The 26,374-nt window shown below is 40.2% G+C and overlaps 1 protein-coding gene across 1 annotated transcript in view; it reads right to left on the bottom strand.

Moving 5' to 3' along the window:
- The window catches only part of trappc9 (trafficking protein particle complex subunit 9), a 228,972-nt gene that overhangs the window by 171,811 nt on the left and 30,787 nt on the right, over nt 1–26,374 (bottom strand). Inside the window, exons 10-13 of the mRNA XM_080045758.1 lie at nt 23,072–23,198; nt 18,089–18,234; nt 11,646–11,731; nt 66–192 (exon numbers count right to left, since the gene is read on the bottom strand). Of these exons, the coding sequence (XP_079901884.1) occupies nt 66–192; nt 11,646–11,731; nt 18,089–18,234; nt 23,072–23,198 (486 nt within the window). The remainder of the gene's footprint in view (nt 1–65; nt 193–11,645; nt 11,732–18,088; nt 18,235–23,071; nt 23,199–26,374) is intronic.

Here is a 26,374-nt window from a genome sequence, read left to right as displayed (position 1 = left end):
TTCCTGGCTCATTATTCTGGGCATCATCAGCTCAGTAATGGAAGAGGTTTCCCAGCTGGACTCACCATTGACAGTGATGTTGCCAGCTGTACGCGGGACGCCGACCAGAGTGACGGGGTACAGGCCAGACTCTGCAGGCAGAGACAGGGCAGCAGGCAGGGATTCAAACTCCACGCCAGAGGTCAGCAAACCCTGATCACATGATAAAATAGGGTGGGGGGGTGATTGTTACATACAGTACATGTAGATGCAAAAAAGAAAAAAACTTTAATTAAAGCATAAAAGGAAGCAGAAGGTCCGAAAGAATGAGCCAGCTGAGATGAAAAGAGGAAAAACGTGTGAATAGCAGGACCACATTAACTTTGATTCTGCAGGGCTTTCTTTGTAAACACAAGCATCTGTGAGTCTAGTTATGCGAGAATGGAAGTCTAAAAAGTAAAAACCTCTAGATTTAGTGGAAATGTACATATATATTTTTCTAAGCAAAAAATAACTTGTTTAAAAGGTTATTTAGTATACTATTTTTCAGGTTCAAAATTGTAATTTGTCTTTCTACAAGAAACGGTTTTCATGGTGTAGTTTGCATAAAACACTTTTTCACATTGCCTTTCCTAAATCTCCTCTTTTCAGCCTTTGTCTGAAACACTCCGTTCAAGAGCTTGTCACTTTAAGCCCCTCCTTCCAAAAAGTCCAGTATGTTCTGATAAGGTCCTGAACCTTACTACCAGTTAGATTCAGGGGTATCTGGGGGTGTGCTTATCAAAGATGGAGGTAGTGCTAAATTAGGTGCGGGGTCCCTTTGAGGTCTTTCTTTGAAGTTTTTGTGAATAAAAATCAGCTGAGAAATACCAACAATATAAAAGAATTGCTCAAACGATAGTTCTGGTTTCTTACAACTCAGGTCTTGTTATCACAGTTTTGTGAATTGTTTCTGACAGCATTATTCTCACCAATGTAATTGCTAAGATTTCGGAAGCGGGAAAGACAATCAGATTGAAATTGGTTAAATGAAAATCACTGATGGGAAGGGTAGCACACTTGAAGAAAATACTGACAATTTGTAGAGGACCCTACGACTGACCTCAAAACAATTGGCAAGTACCGAAAAAGCGACCAAGACAGTCTTATTGACATGTGCTTTCACTATCCATCACTGAGCTCCAGGGCAAAAGCAAAGCACAGTGTCCGTGGACAGCACTGGAAAATGAATTGTGTCTCACGAAAAAGGTTTTCATCCTCCTATCACCGGTCTTATTTGATCTCTAGAGTGCTACTGGTTATATAACCCTAACTCTTTAATACAATAAGCAAAAACATTGTCCTAGTAAAGACCATAACGTCATTACAACTTTAGTTAAATGAAGTAGTTAAGTGAGATATTTCAATTCGTATTGTAACATAAGTCACAGTTGGTTGGACTAACATATGTTGTTTCTCAAAGAGAGTAACTTTTAAAAACACTATGGATGCTTTCAGACAAACTTAACATCATGGAAACAAAAACATGGATCTGTAACTGTAACTCTGACTTGTACTTGATCAGATGTCCTGTTTTGTCTCAGGTAACACACCCACACCAATGCAGCTCCTAGCATTGTTTAAACACAAGGCCATTTTTCAGTCTCAACGCCTTAAGCCATGCTACGACTATACTAGCCTATACTAAACAGCACACTGTTAAACTTCAACACAGCTGAGACTGATGAGAATGCCCATAGTTTAGCAGGGTTTTGGCCAAGGATATATTCAAATTTTGATTGATGATGGTACCAGCTGAAAAATCCTTAGAATGTATCCTCTAGAAGCACTTTATATTTGCAACAGTTCACTGCCGTCCATCCAGTTAATATATTTAAATTTTCTTACACGAGACGGTGTTATCTGGAACTATCAACCATAGCAGCCTGGGAATTGTGTGCCATCTGCAAGCTAGTATGTTAGCTGTAACAGGCTGTGACATCCACTGCAGGATCTCAATAGTCTAATAGATAAACATTTTTTTATTATGGAATAGAAATTGAAATCCATATCGCATACTGGCTGCAGCGACAAAAACAGACCATATCAGCATGGCCTCATTTGTATACAAAAAAAGCATGATGCTTTGAAGTTTCCTTTGAATGTGTACTCATGCCCCCCCCCCACCCCCCAGAACAGCTGTATTACATTCCAGGTACACGCTGCCTGGTCGAACGAGGCAGACTTAGGTGACGTAATGACTGCATCAATCCCTTACAGCAGACACTACCTCACTAGCCCTCCCGGCTGCTGAATAGCTTAGCCTCGCAGGTAGCATGGCTGTGATTAAAACTCTCCTTGCCTTCACTTCGGGACATTATACGCCTTTATTGGACAGCAGAGGTATCAGTGTTAACCTATTGGAAAGAGTTCATTTCCATTCAGCTTTCAAAAGGTTAATTAGCCTATTTCACTAACAGTGACATTATGATGTTAACCTTTTGTTTTGTTTTAACTAATGGTATGATAATGGTACGTATGATTATCACTTCTTATTAAAATAAGAAACGCAGATTCCCAAGACAAATTATACATTTGGCTAAAAACATGTTATCATGTAATATATGTATTGCTTTCCTGTTTCATTATAACAGTAAATGCTGAATCCATCTACTGCAAATCACCTAACTGACCAAAATTCTCCAAGAGCTCAAACTAAATCCACAATTTGTTGTTTTGAGAAAAATCCAATAAATATCCCAAACTTGTTTGTGGGCAGCATGACAGAAGCATCTGATGGTGACCCCTCTGAAAATGAAAGGGTGGGGGGGGGGGGTATTTTAAAAAGCCCCACTTTAATAGAAAATCAATAAAGCACAAAGCAAAGCATGGTATTAGTGCTGAAATCGTGTGGTGACTGAAAAGGAGGGCCTGTCTTGCCAATTCACAGGGTCACCTTCGTGACGGGAGATGGAAAAGTGACCTTGCATGCGTTTGTGTGTGTTTGTTTCCCAATGTGTTTCAGAGAGTTATGTACAGTGGATAGAAGGTCACTGCGGCCTTACAGAAGTCACTTTGTCTGGGGTACAGAGGAGCTTGTGTCACCCTGGCCGCCTCTAACCTGCATAGTCTCGCACAACCAGACCAAACTAGTTGGAGTGTTGTCTGGCATTACACACTATTTTGATGGAACATTTGTATGTGAAGAGATTGGCAGTGAAAAGGCTTAACCCCCACCAAAAACGGCACACTAAACTATTAAAGATGTACACTGCCTGGCCAAAAAAAAGGAACACTCAAATATTTCATTGGACCATCTTTTGCTTTGACTAAGGCACATATTTGTCATAGTACATTTTGATCAGCTTTTGGCACATAAGGTTGCCGAACCTAGACCTGACCAACTGAAGCAACCCAAGATCATACTGTACACTGCCCCCACAGGCTTGTACAGTAGGCACTTGGCATGATGGGAGCATCACTTCATCCACCTCTCTTCTTACCCTGATGCACCCATCACTCTGGAACAGGGTCAATCTGGATTCATCAGACCACGCAACCTTTTTCCATTGCTCCAGAGTCCAACCTTTATGCAAATTGAAGCATGTTTTCCTAATAAGCACCACTGATAAGTTGTTGTCTTAAGTTTACACAGCTGTATAGTCCATATCCCTTATGTTCTCGTCGCATTGTGCGTTTGGAAATGCTCTTACTTTCTCTATTAAACATAGCCCGGAGTTCTACTGTCGATATTTTACATTTTGAGTCCACCAAATGTTTTAAGTTAACTCCCATTATGATATTAAAGATTTTGTTCTGAACACATTTTTTCCTCAAAGATGACGGTTCACCCTAACCCAGGGGTGGGCAATTAATTTCCCCCGAAGGGCCACATCAGAATCAGGGACTGTTGTGGAGGGCCGGACCAAAAGGCTCAACTCAATTCTGGTCAATATTAGTCGTATCTTTTTATAAAAATAAGTAAAGTATATGGTTTTGATAAGCTGCAGTAAATGTTATGGCAAAGAAAAAGCCATGAAAATGCCAACATTATACTACTTAATCAACATTTACCATAGCAATTGTGAACAAAACGTGCAAGAAGCAGGGGAACCTTTGCCATACTTCCCAATTTAGAGACCTGTTATTCCGAAACCAAAGTGAGGGGTTTGGGGTAGGGCTGGGCGATATATCGAATATATTCGATGTATCGCGAGATGTGCTCCAGGGGATGTATAAAATGACCCTATCGCGACCATCGAATACAAATTGGCACGTAATGTGTTTTTTTTAGCCGCCGCCGCCAGCGGCAAACTCGCTGGTGTTCGCTTCTCTCGCTCTTTCCTGTGGCTCTCTGCCTCACAGACTCACATGCATTGGCAACTCACTCACTCACCCCTCCCAACCAGAGTCTCCTGGGCGCGCACCTGTGACGTAGTCTGTGCCTTGTGAGTGTTTACTTTAATCGCCATGTGAAAACAACGACGAGAGGGGGAGAAAAAAAGACGAGGGCTCTGATGCTCTTATGACAGCCGAACGAGCGGGTGGAGGGGGCGCGAAAGACGGCGATGGTGGCCGTCGTTCATAGCATGGACCTTTTTTGTAGACGGGCGCTTGACAGCATAAGGGGCCGCTGTACAGAGCCTGGTCCTTATGAGAGGAAGGCGAACGAGCGCCGGGGGAGTTTTTGGTCCAACGTCACACAACCACGGCATCCCATTTATTACGGGCAGCCTTTTATAATAGGTCCATGTCAGCACCAAGGGAGGTGCACACCGTTTATTAACTAAAAGTCTATGTAAAGTAGGCTACATTTGCGAGTATTTTTTATAAAATAAAAGTGTTTTAGTGATAATGCAGGAGGGCTAGATCAATAGGTATGAATAGCATCCAGGAATGGTGCATCTGTTAGAATGCAAGGAATGATGATGATGAGACTTTGCTTTCTTTAGACTATAGGCTATTATTCTCAGCCGTATTTATTTAAATCCTCTGATTGTCTTCCAGTTTTATTTTCATTAACTAAATACAGGAGAATCAAACAATAAGGCAGGTAACAGAGGGACGATGAGCCACCTGCTGTTTGCGCTCGCATGAATCTCTCTCTCGGACTAACAGGCAGAAAACGAAACTTAACTTATACACTATAGACTGGGAGCAACTGCTCTTAAAGCGACAGTAACCATTATACATGTCAGAGCCTTTTATACACATAGACTACTATTATGGATCAAAACCGGTTCTGCATTTAAAGTGTGGCTGCTATCTTCAGGGGGTTAGTGGTGATAAACAATTAGTAAGTGGTTGTAATGAGTCATAATTAGTGCTCTCAGTTTACAGATTAACCCATTGATGACGGCTGCTGCGCGATGCCACATTGGCTCTCCTGCCTGATGCTGCGTCGCGCAGCATTATTACTTTATCTAATTTTCATGACATTCCCAGCATAGAATGCACTGTCATTGGTTCAAATACACATGAGGTGGGTTTTGTTGATTTTTTTAAGACCACGTGACCACCCAAAAGTTGTGTGGTTTGCCGAAAATCATGTCAATCAAAAAAATAAAAAATAAAAAAATAAAACAAAATAATAAAAAAAATACGCCAGCTATGTCGGCGACAGAACAGTTCGTGGCGTTTGGCAGAATCAAGGTCTACTATACAGGTCCTTCTCATATAATTAGCATATTGTGATAAAGTTCAATATTTTCTGTAATGTACTGATAAACATTAGACTTTCATATATTTTAGATTCATTACACACAACTGAAGTAGTTCAAGCCTTTTATTGTTTTAATATTGATGATTTTGGCAAAAAAGTAAAGAAAAACCAAAAATCCCTATCTCAAAATTAGCATATTTCATCCGACCAATAAAAGAAAAGTGTTTTTAATACAAAAAAGTCAACCTTCAAATAATTATGTTCAGTTATGCACTCAATACTTGGTCGGGAATTCTTTCGCAGAAATGACTGCTTCAATGCGGCGTGGCATGGAGGCAATCAGCCTGTGGCACTGCTGAGGTGTTATGGAGGCCCAGGATGCTTCGATAGCGGCCTTAAGCTCATCCACAGTGTTGGGTCTGGTGTCTCTCAACTTCCTCTTCACAATATCCCACAGATTCTCTATGGGGTTCAGGTCAGGAGAGTTGGCAGGCCAATTGAGCACAGTAATACCATGTACCATTTACCAGTGGTTTTGGCACTGTGAGCAGGTGCCAGGTCTTGTTGAAAAATGAAATCTTCATCTCCATAAAGCTTTTCAGCAGATGGAAGCATGAAGTGCTCCAAAATCTCCTGATAGCTAGCTGCATTGACCCTGCCTTTGATAAAACACAGTGGACCAACACCAGCAGCTGACATGGCACCCCAGACCATCACTGACTGCGGGTACTTGACACTGGACTTCAGGCAGGCATTTTGGCATTTCCTTCTCCCCAGTCTTCCTCCAGACTTTGGCACCTTGATTTCCGAATGGCATGCAAAATTTGCTTTCATCCGAAAAAAGTACTTTGGACCACTGAGCAACAGTCCAGTGCTGCTTCTCTGTAGCCCAGGTCAGGCGCTTCTGCCGCTGTTTCTGGTTCAAAAGTGGCTTGACCTGGGAAATGCGGCACCTGTACCCATTTCCTGCACACGCCTGTGCACGGTGGCTCTGGATGTTTCTACTCCAGACTCAGTCCACTGCTTCCGCAGGTCCCCCAAGGTCTGGAATCGGCCCTTCTCCACAATCCCCCTCAGGGTCCGGTCACCTCTTCTGGTTGTGCAGCGTTTTCTGCCACACTTTTTCCTTCCCACAGACTTCCCACTGAGGTGCCTTGATACAGCACTCTGGGAACAGCCTATTCGCTCAGAAATTTCTTTCTGTGTCTAACCCTCTTGCTTGAGGGTGTCAATGATGGCCTTCTGGACAGCAGTCAGATCGGCAGTCTTACCCATGATTGTGGTTTTGAGTAATGAACCAGGCTGGGAGTTTTTAAAAGCCTCAGGAATCTTTTGCAGGTGTTTAGAGTTAATTAGTTGATTCAGATGATTAGGTTAAGAGCTCGTTTAGAGTACCTTTTCATGATATGCTAATTTTTTGAGATAGGAATTTGGGGTTTTCATGAGCTGTATGCCAAAATCATCAGTATTAAAACAACAAAAGACCTGAAATATTTCAGTTGGTGTGCAATGAATCTAAAATATATGAAAGTTCAATTATTATTATTACATTATGGAAAATAATCAACTTTATCACAATATGCTAATTATATGAGAAGGACCTGTAGACTACTGACGAAAATCACACAACACATTGCATCTATTTATTAACAATATTTAATAATTTTCTAATTCTTCTAATTTTGACGATTTTTAGAAATATTTGTTGGTTTGTAAGCGCTAAGGGAGCATGTTTAAATAAAACCTGTGAACCTTAACTTTTAAATGTATTTTATTTCATATTTCTATGTGCTACACAGGCTTAGATATTAAGGTTTTGGTAGACTTGACAATTCGTACTATTTTTTCAGAAAAGCCTCAGGCATTAAGGACATGCATCCTAGATTGCCATAGTCATCAATGGGTTAACAGAAGATGGAAAAAAACTGTTTCCAAATAAAATAATGCTGGATCCATTGTATGGGAGTGGAAGGATGTGGAATAATCAATACAATGTGCAAACTCTTTGCCATGTGCAAGTTAGAAATTGTTCCAATAGAAAGCACTAAAGAATATAAACATGTTTCATGTAGCCTAATGCATTGTTAGTGCAGACACATTTTGCAGGGACTATTTAAATCATATTACTGGTGTGATGTTATGCAAACAATTAATTAAATTGAGCATTTAGGATGTGCTCAAGAGGAGATTTGAAATATATCGAGATATATATCGTGTATCGAGATATAGTAAAAAAATATCAAGATATTGATTTTTGCCCATATCGCCCAGCCCTAGTTTGGGGGTTCACCCCCAGAAAATTTGAGCTTCAAAGCCATTGTTTCCTGCATTATAGTGACTTTAAAATAATGAAAACAACAACAAATAAAAATAAGTATCCTACACTGCAACACAATTTTTGTTCATTATTATCTATTACTTGTATTGTCCTCTGTACAGGATAAAACAATCCACCGAGCAGATCCTGCCCCACAACCCCCATTACACTTTGATGATTATTATTATTATTGGGCTATTATTTACATTTTAAGGTTAAATGTCTCAATCTGGTAAACTTGAGGAAGTTTAAATCTGATGATTTTTGTTTTCTGTAATCAACTGTCTCATGTTTGTCCTGCATGTCTTGTAGTCTATCATTTGGAAATAATGGCTGGCATCATTTAGCCTTCTGGGAGCTGGATTTTCTAAAGAAATATGAATATAAATAAGTTAGGCACTAAAATATAAAATATAAAGGGGTGTGTCCTGCGTGACTTGTTTGTTCGCCCGTTACAATCGCGCACCCCTCTCGTACATCCACACCTCCACACAGACGTAGGCGAGGGGCGAGCCACACACACAGCCAACCTCTGCACTCATTGGGAATCGGCGCTCGGGGAGTGGGAAGGGGGGGCGATAATATCAGGCAAGTGAACGTACAAGCAGGTTGTCTGTCTGATATTATCGCCTCCCTACCCCCTTCCCCGAGCGCCGATCCCCGAGTGCAGAGGTTGACTGTGTAGCTTGCTCTGAGTCACTTTTTTTCAGCGCGCAGCTCACGGCAGCGCACTTAAACAGTGCACATACAAGCTTCTTCTCCTTTTTTTGAAATGCGACTTACAACCAGTGAAGAGTAAGCTGCATACACTCGCAAAATATAAACTCGCCTTCAAAATAAAAGCAATGCCGTTGTATTCCATGCATGATTTAAACTTATTTACGTTTGATTCTTAATTTTCCATGTCAGAGACAGCCAGCGGGCCGGATGTGGCCCGCGGGCCACACAATGCCCAGGTCTACCCTAACCCTATTCAGGTTCTTACTGTGTAATGCTTTGGACGGATCTTAACCCGATTTGAATAGTTTCAGCTTCTCCTTGGTAGTTTTTTCGTTTTGATTCAGGCCAATAATTTCAACCTTTTGAAGCAGTTTTACATATTTTCCAAAACAGCATATATTTTCTGACATGGTTGTTTAAGAAATTAAAAGCTACACACTTCACACTATCAGTTTGGGTTGAATAACTTGTTGCCAACTAAAACATATTAACCACTGCAGTGACTGATGGAGGGCTCTTACTTATATTTGTGTGTGCGTGCTGCGTATCTGTCTTTTTTTTTTTTAACAGTCGAAGAGCTGTACTATATTATTTCAGCCTCCATCTGTGACCTGATCGATTCCCCTGTAGGTGGGTGCAGGAGTTAATGACAGCTTCATCACCACTTTGACCTTGAGTGTTTGATCTTTTTTAGCTCACTGCAAATCTGCAACCAGGCCGCTCATACAGTGTGAAAAGTACTGCAACTGCCTGAACTTTAAATGGCACTTCAAATTGCTCATTTGGTGTGAATGCCAAAAAGGTTATTGTGGCTTTTTGTAAATGCAGGGCCATAGAGCATTCTCATTAGCAGTTATTGTCTTGATGAGGGCTGAAATCCTGCTGACTACGCATACACATGAATGTCACCAAAATAATTCACCAATATGACACTTGACCAAACATACAGTATTTCATGAATTAAAGTTGTTCTATTCATTTTTTGAATTATGGTTGTGTCTATAAATGTCAGAAAATAATAATGTTTTTTTTAACTGCTACCAGCAAACGTGTGATTCAATTGCAACCGGAGACCTTTTATGTATCGATTAATTTATTATCCTTATTTGGTCATGGTTTTTTCCTTTTGAAATGTTATTTTACAAGGCCTGTTCCACTTGCAACTATGTTTGATAAAAGTATTTTCTTGGAATACTCTGAATACTGTTAATTTCTGAAGAGAGGGGAAGGTTAAGGAATATTGGAGAGGTGGGTGAATGGGTCAAAGGTGCCACTTTGGCCTCCAACCAATGATCCAAGAATAAAGGAGGATTGTTTACTTTATGTTAGAAGGAACACATTCACACATTTGCGAAGATGGAAAAAGCTAATATTTTGCTTGTTTTAATGATTTAAATGATCAACTAAGTATCAAAAAACATTGTTGTGTTGATCAACCAATCAATAGATCGCTTGTCATTTTTGGACGCAACGTATATGTCAGTAAACTTTACACAGCACAGGTTAATAACACAAGACAACTAAGAGCAACGATAAATGACTCCCTGCTTTTTCGAGTTTGTACAGTAGTTTACTTTTTGACTTCTTAATCATTAGTCTTGAAGGCGAAATTACATTTTCTATAGATATGGAGGGATGAAAACCTTTTTTTGGTATTGTGACCTGACTTTCTTACACAACTGAGATGATTTTTAACCAACAAATATTTGCCTCACTGGAACTTTAACACACACACACACACACACACACACACACACACACACACACACAACAGCTGATGACACTTTCCAGACGTTCGAAAGGGGAGGTTCTGTGCATTTTCTGTGTCTGCGAACAGCATGTGTCGTTATCAGACGACGGCGGGCGACTGAATCAACCAATGAGACCTGTCCAAGTCTATTTGGATTGGGCCCCAAGACAGCCTCCACAAATTAAGAGGCCACTGTCTCCGTTCGCACCCTCTGCCACGGAACTTTCACGGCAAATTTGTTTTTCCCCTTTCCGAATAATTAAACATCACTTTTGACAGGTAGTACATTACGTGCCATGCAGAGTGTTCCTTTGCTATCTGGAAGCTTAAAGTAGGCCTCTCCCTGTTCCACCTTTTCTTTCTTTTTTGGCCTGATGATTGCTTTTGCATTTTGATGTGACCCGCATCACTGCTTGCATAAACAGACACAGGAGCGGCACAAAACACCATCGAGCTGGTTAGGGTAAAGGGGTTGGGGAATGCATTATGTCAATGGGTGTCCGGGTTAAGGTAAAAATCGTACAAATGTGTGTGTGTGTGTGTGTGTGTGTGTGTGCGTGCATGCGTGTCTATGTGTGGATGTGTGTGTGTGATAAAAAAAAGTGGGGTAAGTGAGTAGTAGAGTACATACTTTCAAAATGTATGTTGCAGCAGTGTACGTCTCTATCAAAGTCGGAGGTGCTCTAATTTACGAAATGTTGTGAACTTAGAAAGCTGCACCACCGAGCAGCTAATAAACAATACAATTACATTTTATTCCCTGCTTCCTTGCACACAAAAGAGGAAAGCAAATGGTCCTACATTAACCTCAATAGAGAACCTATCTGGTGATAGGATGGTGTTTGAAACCATGAAAGTAATGACACTACAGGGGCTAAGCCTTTTACCTTCTGAGGTTTTCTTACGGTCAGGAGTGAGAAGAGCCATCTCACCATCTTATACAATCATTACAGTATTAAACTGTGCAAAAAGCTTTTTAAGGAGGCTGTGATTAGGCTACCGAGGAGGACTACAAAGCATGTTTTACTGTTGCCCTGTTGCAATTCGTAAATGGGTGCAGAGGGAATGTTTGTATTACTACTGCGGGTAAAAGCAGCATGCTGGCAATCTCCTGATAATTTGCAAAGATGTGCTTAGATATTCAAATTGATCAAATATCTTAAAAAAAATCAATTGTTTCTTCACAGTATGGCAATACAGTACGCTTGAAGTTTAAGGTGTGATGTAATTCCACTGACCATGTTCTCCACACGAAGTTCATAAGGCATGGGGTTGTAGACCATGAGCTGCACCTCGCAAACATCGCCTTGGACCCACTGGAATTCTGGGGGAAAAGAGAGAGAGGAATACATTAGAATAAGATGTCAGTGGTATTCAAACCCATTTGCAAATCAATGAGCTGAGGGGAAACAGACCATTAGGCTGCATTGCTTTTTAAAGACCGAAAGGCAATTGTCAGTGATAGATGATGGAAATAAAAAAGCAAAGATCTAAAATAACATAACATTTTCCTGATTAATCTTTAATTTGTTTAAAACCAAATCCAATAATCACAGAATCCCCCTCGAAGCTCATACAGTTTGTGCTGTGCTTCAACTAAACTGCACTCAGCTCCTCTAAAAGAAATTGTTTGACATTTAAGGAAAAAGGTTTTCTCGATGCGTGTTCTCATCCGTCCATCTAATATGAAGCCGCAGCCAACAAACTGTTAGTCGGACTGAAAGAAATTCCTCTGACTAACCATCTGTGGTGGATTTATGGATATAATAATGATGTGTTTCAGACTTAATATAGGATTGGATTGAATCGCGTGGACCTTTGCCAATGTAACCAGAGCATTTTGTTTGTTGGAAAAATCGATCAGAAGATTACTATAGAGGCTTCATAGATGAGTTGGCTTAACTTTGTAATTGTTTTCTCGTTGGTGGCCTTGCAGAAGCATTGATTGAACCTGCTGTTGTGATCCTGTACCGAAATGGTTTGCATCAATTGAATCACAAGAATGTCAGCTTTTCCAAAAGACATGCCGCAAGAGTAGTCACTTAAACAGAGCAGCTGTGTAACAACATTGTTGTGTTTTAACAACCTGACTTCAAATGTTGAATGCCAGCACCCCTGAGTTGACTCATTGAGGTGTTGAATGGTGTTTGTTTTGGTCACATATTATGCTTTTTTTCAACATTATTATGGGTCCTGGCTTGCAGCAGATTACCGGCTGGTTTTAGAACGTGATTTTTAGCAATCACCCATGAGTTTAATGAGTGATTGTGCACATTCTTTGGGCATGCAGTATATACACGTTCAAATAAACTCCCCATTATCTGAGTTGATATTGGAGCAGTTTTGGGCGCGACCAGACCTTTTCAATGGTTCATTGTGGGTTCACAGAGTGAAATATATATTGAGTGGTTGTGACGGGCTCACAGCGGGGATAATGAGATCAAATTATGTTAGGACCTACTTAACTGGACTCCAGGGAATTGAGAGCAGTAAAAGACTACTTACTTCTGCTGAACTCAAGCAGATTTATTTCTCAAATTTTCAGGAAATAGTCAGGGAGAAGCAGAGAATGATTTGGCTTTTTGAACAGATTAGTTTAACTTTTAGAAAAAAGAGAATATGAAGAGATATAAACTCTGCACAGCACCATCATTCCTCAATGAGATGTTGAAAGGATTTGTGAGATTGAGAAGCTACTCTATTCCCACTCTAGCTCAGACACATTTCCATTTTATAAATGAAACATATTCTTTGTCCATTTGGAGAGCCCATTGCTGCGAATAGACTTGTAAAAGAGGGGCCTTAAGACCCTGGGAGAAAAAAGGGGATTTGTGGAAGGTAAACTCCAGCCATGCACCTTGGGAAATCAGTCAAAAGGAAGATCTCTATGATATGAATGTCTAGGAAATTCCAACACAACCTCGGGTCTGGCTCAAAGGCATGCTCTTATTGCCAGCCAATTAAGTGTGAAATACTCCTCAGAAAATACAGGAAAACAAATTGGATCGCTGTCATTCTGTTTGTGTTGCCTCAGTCATAACTCCCCGAGTGGCCATTGGGATTCTGCACAGATCTCCCAAAAGGCTTCGGCTCGTTGAAACCTCATTTTACAAAGCAATAATGAATGTTTGGAGTCAATGCATGGCTCCATGCTTAGTTAAACAATGCCGTTGTTCAGTTTACTTAAAGGGACAATCATTTTGTCAAACTGCCTCCTATGTGCTGTGAAAATATATTTGTATTTAGCAGAAAAAAGAAGTGAAGGTGTTAGCTAGTGTAACTGCAAATATTCCGTCAAACTATCAGACACATTTCTGGAGGAAAGTTGGTTAATAATGTAGGTGGAAGAATTTAAACAACAATAAAGTAAGCAAAAGTACTGCATTCATGACTTTAGAAATAGTAGTTTGATTTTAAAAAAAAACAAGCTATTCAAGTTATTTCTTTATGGTTGCCATATTGAAAACTGAGCAAAGTCCATCGGAGGAATATTAGGCAATGGCAAACATGCTAAATACAGGCTAAGCAGCCATACGGTGTACCAGGGACCTCAAGGTTTAATACACTGACCATGTATTGTCCATGTCCATGAAATCGAGTCGAACTGGGGACCTTTCTATCATTTATCAGCACAGAGGTCGCAGATTTGTATCCCTTTATGACGTCATAAGGGGAGAAGCCACACACTGGCAGTTAGATTTGGGGCCAATCAGAGCAGACCGGGCTTTTTGGAAGGTGGGGCATAAAAATACAGGATCTAAAACGGACAGTTTCAGACAGAGGGTGAAAAGAGGAGTTTCAGCAATGGCACCATGAGAAAGGCCTCGTTTCCACTGAGCAGTGCGGTTCAGGGCAGGACAGCTCAGTTATGCTAGATATGGTAAGTGTTTCCACCGCCGACCCTATCTTTTAGCTAGGCGGGATTGATTCCAGACACCAATAGCTGCCGCCAGAATATGGCTCAGAGCATTGAGCCCTGGAACGACTGCGGTCAAGCCAGTCGTCTCTCGTTTTAGCTTGGTCAAACCAGCCGCTCCTATATTTATTCCCCCCGTATTGTGAGCGTATTGACGGCAAAGGCACGAAGACGGCTTAGGGCGAGCCGTCAGCACTGGCCGCGGCAGCTACGTATCTATGGTGACATCGTAGCAGCGGGACACAGTGTAGCCTACTGATTAACTCATGAGGAGGAGAAACGTCACACAATAAACAGAGAGCTTCACACAGAAATGTTTCGCTAAATATAAGACTCTTCACTCAAGGAGATTACACAAGGTGGTTTAACGCGGAAATTATTCTTTCAACCAATCAATGGACGGCAGTGTGTAGCTCCACCTTTTCGGCACCCTTTCAGGCGGCTTGGTACCCCAACAGAAGAGTACCGAAAATAAGAGCTGCTCAGCTTGCCTATTTTGGAAATCCTACCCAACTTTTGGCAATGGAAACGCATATAAGCCGCACCGAGCCGCACCGTAGAAACAAGTCATTATATAAAAAGGTTTTCTTTGGACACTAGAAACCCAAATTAAAATTAATTTTGAGCCTGACAATGAGCCTTGTATGTGACACTTAAAGGAGACAATCGTTCACAGTAGTTGAAGTGTATATGATCAAAATGAATGATTTAAAACTTCATGCAACAGAAAGACTTGTGCTTCACTACTACATGCCTTGTCGAGGCCAAAGACTATTTAGGAACAGATCAAGAGTGGAAATTCAGATAATGGTGCCACCCAGAGTGGTTTATTGATATAGTATGGTTTTCAGAATGCAAGTCTAACATGCTGTGTTGCACTGAGGTCAGGTGACTTGGCCAGTGTAGACACAAAAAACTCATTACACTGCTATATTATTCTATTATCGGGGCAAAATGTCCAAACAGGGCACTGAATCCTGCACTGCTGTGGATGTGAAAAAACCTCAAGGCTGGAAGTCAGCATTCTAAACCTCACAGTTATTGTTTTACTCAAAATCCATTTATTGTTTTACTCAAAATCCAATGTGCTGGGGTAAAGAGCCAAAGTAATATAGAATGTGTCACTGTCAAAAAACGTACTGATTTGCACAATATCCATGCTTCAAGGAGAAGTTCAAGGAGTAAAAGTTCACCTCGCTGCTTGCCTATATAACGCAGTAATAGATAGTCTTTAACCTAAATCAGCATGATTTGATTGCTGTAGACACAGTTCTTAACTTACAAGTCTACGAGCAATTATAGGGAAAACCATCTGTCATTAGAGGACCCCTTCTCTTTATAGCTGAACGTCAACCCTGATTCACAGCATGTGCACAAAATACACACTCATATAATCTCAGCTTCCACACACTTCCAAATGCTAAAGCACAGAATACTAAAGATTTGGGTTTACCATCAGTAAAACAAATGGAGTGGGAATTGATGGTTTTACTCTGACGTGGTAAAATGTTACAACTGTGGCACGTATCGGTGCATAATGGCGTCCTCCAGAATATCCATATAGTGCAGGCTTCACTGATGTCAAAGCAAGTACATGCTAGAAGTCCAAAAATAAAATAATATTTTCCAGGTTGTTAATTCAAAGCTGTTGTCAGCAGATTAAGAAGGTTAAATGCAGATTTTATACAGCATGTTGGAGCCTGTTTAAAATTATCTCTGAAAGTGGAAATAATACTGGGTTCTGTTGGGGGGTGTGGGGGGGGGGGGGGGGGTGAGCGTGTGGCCATTGTGCAATGAATGCAGCATCCTTCGAATACTTTGATTTTTGCATATCATGTGTGCCGGGAGAAGCCTTGAAGGAGTGAGGAGAGAATCTTAACTTCATTAGCTGGCAGCTACACTCTCCAGAGGTAGATGGACTGAGAGGAGATGCTTGAATGGAGGAATATATGCCTTTCAACACGTAAATACTAATCACAGAACATATTTGCTCGAGGGTACCGAATGGATATTGGCCGTATATTAAAACCCACTTCCATCTCGCTGCCTCCATCTCTCTAATAAAGTGTATTCTAATATGTAAATGCTTAATACTACACTGTTTGCATTTAAAACAACATACCTGCACTGCAATGCCTCAAGTTGTCAATTCATTTGGATTTACATTTCCACAGCAATAAAGGGGGAAGTCAATGATTCTAGAGAAAGCTTGTTGTCAAAATCACTTTGTCAAAATCACTTTGTCAAAATCAGTGAATATCTCCTTACGATCTGCTTGATGTCCGTACTGTATGTACGCAGATTTGGTGTTAATACACAGCCTAGGCTCTATAAATGGGCACGATGCCAGTTTACAGATTTTTCTTTTTCAGCGCACGCACGGCATGGACAGCTAGCGGATTGTGAGGAGATGTTCACTGACTTTGTCACAAAGTTAGTTTGACAACGAGCATTCTCCAGAATTGCTGACACCACCTTTAAGTTCTCTATGAGTCGGACTGGGTTTTGATATTAAAAATGTACTTTGATAAAAGAAGTGCTCTGACACAGGAGAACAAAAGCAGTAAACTTGTGCTTCAAAAAGGAGCCAGTGATGGAGCTCAAAGGGCTTCAAAGTGCAACCAGATGAAGGGCTGCCAGATGTCCCTTACTCAGCATTGGCAACATTGCAGTGGATTGTCTACAACCTCAATCCCAACACAGATCCTAAATCCACACCAGCAAATGGTGCTGCCAAACTCAATGTCTCACTGCTACGACAAAAACAGTATAATGCTTGTCGTGACTTTGTTTTATGACTCGGCATCTGGCATTGCAGAAAAGGCTGAAACACATCCGAGCCGTACATTATTTTTTGTAATATATATCCAGTTATGAGAGTAGTGGTTCACTCCAGTAAAGCTTGGAGCCTGTTGCTTGTGCTTACATACCAAATGATAGAAAAACTGTGTTCCTCGGATGACATTGCCTAAAGATGACAAATACATTTCATAAATCACTGGTACTGTATGCAACTCTACACAATACTGCCTGTGGAAAATGAATAAGTCATTTTATTTTTGAAGAGATGAATAGGATATGATATATACGATACATATCATTTCAGATTTTATAGACTGTTGGCCAATATAATCCAACTATAATTGATGCAGAATTGTGGTACTTGCGGTTCACTTATCTAGTGTGACAAGGAGACAGAGATAAGCCTGAAGTGGAGAGATTGTACTCACTAAATTTGAGTTATATCAAAGGGCCAATACAACGGCATCCCCATAAGAGAAGGAAGCCATCATGTTTTTGCCATGATATAAGGTTTTATCATGACCAATGAAAAGGAAACAGGAATAATTCCAAGAACGCAAACCCTCCAGCTAACTAAGCAGCAAACAGTAAAATCTTCTTAACCTGACCTCAGTCTAAATGAAAATATTAATTACAGGCCTGTGAAATAATGACCAGAGATGGCAAGCATTTACTAATTGCAGAATAGCTATTGTACAATTCTATAAACATATGTACGTGTGTGTGAAAAATATGAAGAAAAATAAATAGTGAGGCTGTCCAATTACCTTTGGTCAAGTAAAATCAGATGACGAGTTAAAGCTGAAGATCAGATATTTTACATTTCATGTGCTGGTAGTATAGGTTTCAGGAATCACCCCTAATGAGCGCATCCAACTGTATGTGTGTGTTGTACGGTGTGTGAGGATGTATAGTAAGGCTTTGATGAGCGGGATATGAGTGCAGAGCGGATGTGGGGCTTACCTATCTTCTTACAGCGCTCCTCTCCTCTGTTGTGCATGATGATGGGTGAGTAGATGAAGGGGCTGGCCGTGGACAAGCTTTGTGCCAGCGGGCATTTCACTTTGTGAGGACGCAGACTGACAGGCAGGTTAAGGAGCTTCACTGATCTAGTGTGGCCATCAAAAGGAAAAAAGGTACAATAATGACATATGATCCACACATACATTTAAGGCACATACAACACAGACAAAATTATAATTGTCACCCTCATTCCAGCAGAAAACGGTTTTTTGTTGTGTACTTTGCATTGCAAAAAGCAGTTTATGCAGTATACTTCAAAAGCTTGAGAGGAATATTTGTGATTATTACAGTACAATGCAACAGATTTATGTTAAAGGTTACAAGGTTGGCAAAACAATGAAAAAACAAAGTACAGACACTTGAAGAAAGTGTGCATTGCTCCCTTGTAGAAATCAGGGGCATTTTGTTCATTTATTGACAGATACCATATCAGTGCTTTAAATGAGATAAAGACTTCTTCTACTTTCTTCAATTAAACAGCGACAAAACTGAAGTAATTGTCTTTGGTGCCAGGGATGAACAATCAAAAGTCAGCGCACAGCTTAAATCTGTTATGTTAGAAAACACACACCAAGCCACCAAGCTAGAAATCTTGGAGTAGTGATAGATTCCGACTTGAATTTCAAAAAACACATTAAAGCCATTACTAAGTCAGCCTACTACCACCTTAAAAATATATCGAGAATTAAAGGGCTAATATCTCAGCAGGACTTAGAAAAACTTGTCCATGCATTTATTTTTAGTAGACTTGACTACTGTAATAGTGTCTTTGCAGGCCTTCCTAAAAAATCAGTCAGACAGCTTCAGCTAATTCAGAACGCTGCTGCTCGAGTCCTCACTAGGACCAAAAAAGTAGATCACATTACCCCAGTTCTTAGGTCTTTACACTGGCTTCCTGTCACTCAAAGAATTGATTTTAAAATATTGATGATGGTCTACAAAGCCTTAAATGGTTTAGGGCCAAAATACATTACTGATCTGCTGATACGTTATGAGCCGCCCAGAGCCCTTAGATCGTCTGGGACAGGTCTTTTAAAAGTCCCCAGAGCTAGGACTAAACAGGGAGAGGCGGCATTCAGCGCGTATGCGCCCAATGTCTGGAACGGACTGCCAGAGAGTCTGAGGTCCGCTGAGACTCTCATCTCTTTTAAATCGGGTCTCAAAACGTTCTTGTTTCCCTTTTAACCTGTAATTTTTTTGGTAAAATGTTTTGATTCTTTTATTTAAATGTTGTATTTTTATCCATGTTTTAAATTTGTTCCTTTTTTTTGTATTTGTATTCTTTATTTGATTTTAACCCTGTGAAGCACCTTGAGTGGCCCTGTGCCTGAAATGTGCTTTATAAATAAAATTGCCTTGCCTTCTATACACCGGAATACACTGATCATCAGTTATTATTATGTCACTATACTATTATGTCAATATTTGAGAATATAAATAATGTCTTTAGGTTTAGACACTGATGACTTGTATGATCAAAAGGTCAAAGGTGCAATGTGAAAAATATTTAAAAAAATTACTTCATCGGCAAAACCCAGTATTTCCTAGTTAGTTTCCATTTCTTCAGCACCTCTGCTTCCACGGCAGCCTACTGACTGCAATATGTCGGTATATATATATATTTAACCTAATTATTTTCACACTTAAAAAGCTCTCAGCACTTAAGAGAGCTGGAGCAATGCACCCTGCCATTGTGAGCTCCTTGTCAACGTGTAGTTTGTATGAGTTTTGAAGTGCAAGAACATTTTATTCAGAGATGAAAAAATGTATTTGCAACACTTGCTAAGCTGTCGTCTGGGTTCTTGCCTTGAGACATATCCGTCTCGCTTTGAGGTGGACTGTGCTTGTCAGATGAGTTATTTAAGCACGGTAAAATAGCATGATTCTGGCATCCTCACTTTCCCAACAACTTTTTGTATGTGTTTTATAGGAACACTTTTGAAGAAGCCGATCACAACTACCCAATGGTGTGAAAATAAATAGATTCTTAATCTGAACCAAGCCATTGTTTGCCTTAAAGGTAAAGCAATTCTACCAGCCAATTAAAGTATTGGCTCATGCATAATGACATTACTTTAATGACTTTTGTCATTATAGGTGGGTGTGGAGCTCTTGGAACCAATATACTGTATATATATGGTTATTAAAGGTGCACTATGTAACGTTGCGTGTGTCAGAGAAGTGAAATGTTTCTAAGGTATAATCTCATAACTGTGAAAACAAACTTTCCTCATGGGAAAATTTGTTCCCTAGAACAATTTTTTAAGTTAGAAAAGCTACCATATAAGTTACTGTTTGACTGTAGTTGTTTACAGTAGCAAGGCCCACAGTTTTATATAGAAACATATTCCAATCTTAGGTTTGGTTCCAGGTGCCGCTTTTATTTATGATGATAGAATTATTAAATACTAAAAAAAATTAGGGTGAATAGGTTTTGTAAACAAACTGCTGGCTCTGCAAATGTTAACAAATTCCCATCACTGCAACTGTATAATGCCCTTTAAAGGCACTACGAGTAAGATGGCACGTTGGCGTCCCCTTTGGACAAAAGCGGTAGTATTTTTACGACGCCCGCTGTCGCAAATGCTCGTGCCAGGCGCGTGAGCGTGGACTGAGAAGGGCGCAATATAGTGCATGTTCGTGTGTTGAAAGTGTGAGGACTCTTTTCGGCTCCGTGAGAGTGGTTTTGACACTGCATCAACTAATGCCAGTCAGTACACACACCTGCTTGCAATGAGTTGATTCAGCAGCGTCACCTAACTACTCTCTCTCTCACGGAGCTGTGTCCTCACAGAAAGCGAATGAATGAGAGACGGCAGTTAGTAGACTATGGATCACGATGAGGTAATGTGTTTGTGTTGTTGATGTAAATAATGACTATTTCAGATAATGGTTATCTGATGATGGTGAAGCAAAGCAAACTTTGTGTTAGTACCAACCGCTCATTCATTTAGCAGTCTAGTTTCGCTCTCGTGAAATTGTATACACGTTGCTTGGCAACGTCCTCCCGCCCGCCTATCACTCACTCTCCCTTTTCGCTTTTCTTCATTGCATTCTCTTTTTTTTCTTTGATGGTTCAGCCCCGTTATCAGTCATTTATGACGACAAATAACTGTCTCAAACAAGGCTCCCGCTCCCCTTCCCTCACCTGGAGGGATAGGCTTCTCAAATCGCGTTGCAGCGCCACACTGAAATCTGCAACCAATACGGATATGTGACCATAGAGCCTGCACGAGCGAACCGAAAATCGGACTGGGTGTGCGACCAGACCAAAAGCAGTAATAAAAACTATATAAAAACGTCTTTCTTTGCACTGATGGTCTCGTTTGCTGTTAAAGGTAATTTATGATTATCAGAGGAAACATGAGGTTGTTTAAAAGATATTTAAATGTTACTCGTATCCGCTTTAATGTAGTTCTAAATGGCGTCACGCAAAACAAGATTTCCATATGTCTTGCTTCATTGACTAATTATCAAGGAACTATCGAGGCCCATTTTCAAAAATGACCCGATGAATGCCACAAAGAACTGGGACAGTATTGAGACTAACATTGTTATATTCGGTCTATTCATGGGATATTGTTGACGATATGAAAACCATTCATTTGAAATAATTGAAACAACTGTACACTGCACAACTGAAATGGCTTTAAATTAACATTCAATTAAAGCAGTTCGGATGGATGTGAGTTTGAGCATTTCAGCACAATCATAATATCCCGCCTTCCTCCAATGCAGCCCCACCCCCTCATTCCTATCCCCATTTTTTTTGTTTTGTTTTTGAAGAAACTTAATTTAGGCTACACAAGCAGACTTACTTGCTTAATACTGTCTCCGTGCACAAAGTGAGTTATATTGTGGCTGAAGAAACTGGTGGCTGTAGTAGGCTACCGGTACCGCGCTGATCTGCTTGTATCACTGGTTTCACTTCAGATATGTCGGCCAGAACACCACTTATGCTTATAATGACACTAGGAGAGGAGGAGTAGGGTTTTATCCGCTCTTTATTTTCCTTCTTTCACAGGCACAGCCGCATATAGATCGCGGAAAAAGAACAAAGGCTTAAACTCCGCTCGTGAGGAGACGTTTGAACAGCTGTTGCGACTCGCGAATCGCAGCCGCTAATAACATGCACAAACTATAACTTATAACAGCGATCGGGACTACATGTACATACTCACACACGGGTGATTCACATTTACACTCAGATAAACACGAATGATGGCTTACTGTGGCAACTTGCTCACACACATCTCACCGAGGGAGAAGCGAAAGGAAACTTACTGAACTGGCTCTCTGGCCGACTGACGTCACGGCCCAACACTAAACAAAACACAGCTTAACACACTGTAAGAAATAACAAGAAATAACAACACTGTAACCTTTTCTACAATGGTCGCTACTCGCTAGGCTACTGTCTGCCGTGGAATCAAAACAAACCCTTTCGTTGAGGACGCGCGTGCACGAATGCGCGGTACACAAGCAGACGGCAAACAGACAGGTCTGTCGGCCAATTAAATCGTTCGGTCCGAACGATTTGATTGGTTGTAGTTTTCACCTAATATTATGAGACTGAAATAATTGTTTCTTTTTATTCCTGGTGGGTCTACCATGCATTTTAGAGTGTAAAAACCTTATTTATACCATTTTAAAGTCATTTAAAATAAGTGTAAAAACTCTACAAAGGTAAGAATAGCTTTAAGGATCTATAGAAAAACCTGATTTCAAAAGGGGTTGACATTAAAAGCAGCAATTACATATTCAGGGGTCTATTATGTTGTGTAGTCATGGCTAACTAACTGTCAAACCTTTGTGTAATTGCTCCAAAATTCGAATTTGGATGATTTTTTTTTTGGGGCAAATGAAAAATCATGTCTCCACCAGATGCATGCCATTCGTAAATCACTCACACTGATGTCTTACCGAACAATAGGCAGCTTTGTGAAGGGCACCGGAAGGAGCTTCAGGCCATCGGGTAGGGTGATGACCTCCATTCCACCTGGACACTTGGCGGTGTAGTTCTCAAGACTCTGGGTCACCTCTTTCTTCTCTATAAAGTATATACATCGGAGAATGGGAAAAACAATGAGAAAATGGCCAGAGTACATCAATAAATCTATAGAAACAATTATATAACGTTCAGACAGCAACAATTATGACACAAAAACACAATTCCCTATACCCACAATCTAGATAATCCGAGTGCTCTCTCTCTCTCTCTCTCCATTGAAGAGATTTCATTTCTGTGTGTGATATAAATGTAACCAAATAATAATGACCTTTAAAAAGGTGTCTCTCAGCAATAACATCCCCCCCAGCCTTTGAAGTCAAATTGTACGTTTTATTGGACCATCAATACCTTTCTAGGGAACATTACTGCAGTGCTTACCCAGCCATACAATTTCCTTTGGCTCTGCAAGTTTCAAGAGTGTACATCAAGGAGAGGAGGACATACACTTGTAAAAAGGATATCATACAGATATATAACCCTTCATGGAAGTAATTCATGGAGGTCTTATAAATGCAAGCTTTTAGTAATACTGTAACGTTTACATTCAATAAAAATGTTCACAGCTGTTCTGTATACAGTATCTCACAAAAGTGAGTACACCCCTCACATTTCTTCAAATATGTCATTATATCTCTTCATGGGATAACACTCAAGAAATTACACTTTGATACAATGTGAAGTAGTCAGTGTACAGCTTGTATAACAGTCTTAATTTACTGTATCCCTCAAATTAACTTGAACCACAGCCATTAATGTCTAAAGTGCTGGCAACAAAAGTGAGTACACCCCTAAGTGAAAATGTCCAAATTGCACCCAAAGTGTCAATATTGTGTGTGGCCACCATTATTTCCCAGCAATGCATTAACCCTCTTGGGCATGGAGTTCACCAGAGCTTCACAGGTTGCCACTGGAATCTTCTTCCACTCATTCATGACAGCATCAAGGAGCTGGTGGATATTAGAGACCTTGCACTCCTCCACCTCCTGTTTCAGGATGCCCCAAAGATGCCAAATAGGGTTTAGGTCTGGAGACATGCTTGGCCAGTCCATCACCTTTACCCTCAGCTTCTGTAGCAAGGCAGTGGTCGTCTTGGAGGTGTGTTTGGGGTCGTTATCATGTTGCAATACTGACCTGCGGCCCAGTTTAAGAAGGTTGAGTGCACTTTCTCAGGCTCATATCCAGAGGTTGGCTTTGGAAAATAGACCTATGAATACTGCCAGCATTGCTGCAGGTCTTGAAGGTGAGGGGGGTCAACCTGTCAGTGCTCAGACCATACGCCACACTCTGCATCATACTGGTCTGCGTGGCTGTTGTCCCAGAAGGAAGCCTCTTCGAAAGATGATGCAAAAGAAAGCCGCAAACAGTTTGCTGAAGACAAGCAGACTACTGACATGGATTACTGCAACCATGTCCTGTGGTCTGATGAGACCAAGATAAACTTATTTGGTTCAGATGGTTTAGTGTATGGGGGTTGAGTGTATGGGGCGGCAACCAGGTGAGGAGTACAAAGAAAAGTGTGTCTTGCCTATAGTCAAGCATGGTGGTTGGAGTGTCATGGTCTGGGGCTAAATAAGTGCTGACAGCACTGGGGAACTACAGTTCACTGAATGCCAACATGTACTGTGCCATACTGAAGCAGAGCATGATCCCCTCTCTTCGTAAACAGGGCCACAGGGCAGTAATGCAACATGATAACGACCCCAAACACACCTCCAAACGACCACTGCCTTGCTAAAAAAAGCTGAGGGTAAAGGTGATGGTCTGGCCAAACATGTCTCCAGACCTAAACCCTATTGAGCATCTTTGGAGCATCCTCAAACCAGCTCCGTGATGTTGTCATGAATGGGTGGAAGAGGATTCCAGTGACAACCTGTGAAGCTCTGGTGAACACCATGCCCAAGAGGGTTAAGGTAGTGCTGGAAAATAATGGTGGCCTCACAAAATATTAACACTTTGGGCCCAATTTGGACATTTTCACTAAGGGGTGTACTCACTTTTGTTGCCACAGTTTAGACATTAATGGCTGTGCGTTGAGTTATTTTGAGGGAGACAGTCAATTTACACCAGCTGTACACTGATTACTTTACATTGTATCAAAGTGTCAGTTCTTAAGTATTGTCCCATGAAAATATATAATTAAATATTTGAAGAAATGTGAGTGGCGTACTCACTTTTGTGAGATACTATATACCTTATTCACGTGACAAATCTATTCTTAACAGACAACAATAGCTAATGTTGACTGGAACATTGAAATGTGTGTTTATTCTCCATTTATTGTCCCATGAAAAGATATAATGAAATATTTGAAGAAATGTGAGGGGTGTACTCACTTTTGTGAGATACTGTATCATCATCATCATCAACCTTTGTTTAAACTTTAAAAAGAAACAATGTCTTGTTTAAGCAATGGCCTGGTAGGAGGTGAATATATATATATAATATATATATATATATATATATCCTACCAGGCCATTGCTTAAACAAGACATTGTTTCTTTTTTATATATATATATATATATATATATATGCATATATATATATATGCATCAAGTTAACTTGCGTGCAGAAATATATATATATATATATATATTTTTTTTTCTGCACGCAAGTTAACTTGATGCATTAGGTGTGCACCTGCACAGGAGATGAGCCCCTGGTCTGATGCGCCACCTGGCTTGAGAAACACGTTCTCAAAGACTTACTTTGAGTCATTATTTAGGGAGCACACACATATTATGATTGAATTCAAATGAGCCATTTTAATCTAGATTAATTCCAAAATTAATCTAGATTAAAAAAATTAATCTATGCCCACCTCTAATATATATATATATATATATATATATATATATATATATATATATATATATATATATATGCATCAAATTAACTTGCGTGCAGAAATATATATATATATATATATATATATTGGAACTTAGACCATATCCTTATTGCTTAATCCAAAAGGTGAGTTTTTGTTCAGCTGCAGAAGATATATCCAAGTGTATTTTTGGGATGAGATGCTTGTTTGAACAACCATAAGGACATGCTGTTCTATGTTTGCTAGCAACAGTAGAAACATTACAGGAAAACTGTCCACAAGAACGCCGGCAAAAATATAGTTATTTTCAAGCACTGGTCAATTTTGAGATTTTTGGTCTAGTTTGCTTCAATAACATGTCTTACTTTCATACTAAATAAAAGAATGGATT

The sequence above is a fragment of the Ammodytes marinus genome, assembly GCF_949987685.1.
Source record: "Ammodytes marinus genome assembly, chromosome: 17".
In the NCBI taxonomy this organism is placed as follows: domain Eukaryota; kingdom Metazoa; phylum Chordata; class Actinopteri; order Uranoscopiformes; family Ammodytidae; genus Ammodytes; species Ammodytes marinus.
This window is presented reverse-complemented; position numbering and strand designations above follow the sequence as displayed.